Source organism: Rhinoderma darwinii, chromosome 11, assembly GCF_050947455.1.
Source record: "Rhinoderma darwinii isolate aRhiDar2 chromosome 11, aRhiDar2.hap1, whole genome shotgun sequence".
Classification (NCBI taxonomy): domain Eukaryota; kingdom Metazoa; phylum Chordata; class Amphibia; order Anura; family Rhinodermatidae; genus Rhinoderma; species Rhinoderma darwinii.
The window spans coordinates 93,089,525-93,091,080 of record NC_134697.1 but is presented as its reverse complement, the minus strand read 5'-3'; the positions used below and the strand labels follow the sequence as shown (position 1 = coordinate 93,091,080).

The window sequence follows — 1,556 nt, the reverse complement described above, 5'->3', positions numbered from 1 at the left end:
TATTTCTACTTCGTACTAACACTGTGCGTTGTCTATACTTAGGACTCCCCTCATCCCACTAACGCATGAAGTTGCTGCAGAGTAACATTTACTGAGACGCATTCAAAGAATCCAGTGAGACTGGAAGATATAATTTAAGACACTATGTAGTCGGGGGCGGGTTGTAGATCATGAACACGAATCACTGGAGTAGTTGTACTATTAATGTGTTCTGTACAGTATAGTTAGTGCACCAACGAGGACAGCGCCACCATCTGCACGAGGCAGTAGTGAATGTGTAGGTCATGAGTAACGCAGTTCTACACCCACCCACCCACCCTACGGCTTCCTCTTCAATGTTTATCCCCGCGGTATATGAATTCATATGGGTAGATCTCTGTACAAGCAGAGCCACTTATCTGGCGCAGAACGTTTACATATCGGAGATCAGCGGTGAGCTCTGTTCTAAGGACCATGTGGGCGGCTCTTAAAAGAGCCTTTGTGGTTAAATGTGGGATAAGCGGCGCTCACTTGCTCTTGGCGCTTTTGCTGCTCTCGGTCTTCTTGGGCAGCAGAACGGCCTGGATGTTGGGCAGGACGCCTCCCTGAGCGATGGTCACACCACCCAGCAGCTTGTTGAGCTCCTCGTCATTGCGCACGGCCAGCTGCAGGTGACGGGGGATGATTCGGGTCTTCTTGTTGTCCCGGGCGGCATTTCCGGCCAGTTCCAGGATCTCAGCGGTCAGATATTCCAGCACAGCGGCCATGTAAACCGGAGCGCCGGCACCCACCCTCTGAGCGTAGTTGCCCTTGCGGAGAAGTCTGTGCACACGACCGACAGGAAACTGAAGTCCTGCCCGGGATGAGCGGGTCTTGGCTTTAGCCCGCACTTTGCCTCCTTGCTTTCCTCTTCCAGACATGTTTATTATCTGATCAGCTCTCACGGCTGCGCTCCGACCGTCACTTCTTATACCCGGATGGAGCAGAGAGCTTCTTCTCTGATTGGCCGCATCTAAAACTGATATTCAACGCCAGACACTGTAGCCAATGAGGAAGTAGAATATTTCTATAGACTCGCAGATAACACCACGCCCCCTCCTCTGTCTCTACCAATAGGAACATCTCCCGCCTGAACTCGAATGGAGCAGGAATAAAGCAGCAGCGGCGGCTTCTTCTCATTAGGCGCCAAGTAATATGCCCCGTCCCCGCAGGAAGGACCCAAAGGCTCTTCTAAGAGCCCCCCACCAAGTCTACAACAGAGCTGCCGCCTCCATCTTGTGCTTATTCGTGCGCATGTCTTTATTCCCGCTGGTCTCCCATGTCTGGAAGAGTCGTTCAGTCCGTGCAGCCGCTCCTTCATGCTGCAGGATATGGGGGAACATTCCCGGGTGTGATAGCGCAGAGCTGCTGCTGCTGCATTAGGGGCTTGTTATCTGCGGGCTGCACGGGCTGATTCTTCTCTATCCAACGATACCGTGAAACGCACAATTCCAATGTACCAATCTCCAGTATAAAGGGGGTGACGTACAAACATGTAACACGTCTTTATTACATCCGTATCGTTCCCGAATTACCGG

At 52.1% G+C, this 1,556-nt stretch overlaps 1 protein-coding gene across 1 annotated transcript; it reads right to left on the bottom strand.

Moving 5' to 3' along the window:
- Positions 1-506: 506 nt before the first annotated feature.
- On the bottom strand, positions 507-899 carry LOC142663056 (histone H2A type 1-like). The gene has a single exon (XM_075841353.1). It carries the CDS (start codon positions 897-899, stop codon positions 507-509), a length of 393 nt encoding a protein of 130 aa, XP_075697468.1.
- Between the last annotated feature and the right edge of the window lie 657 nt (positions 900-1,556).

Bases quoted from the DNA above. Each gene is read 5' to 3' on its own strand.
- LOC142663056 (XM_075841353.1), bottom strand. From the start codon at position 899: ATGTCTGGAAGAGGAAAGCAAGGAGGCAAAGTGCGGGCTAAAGCCAAG.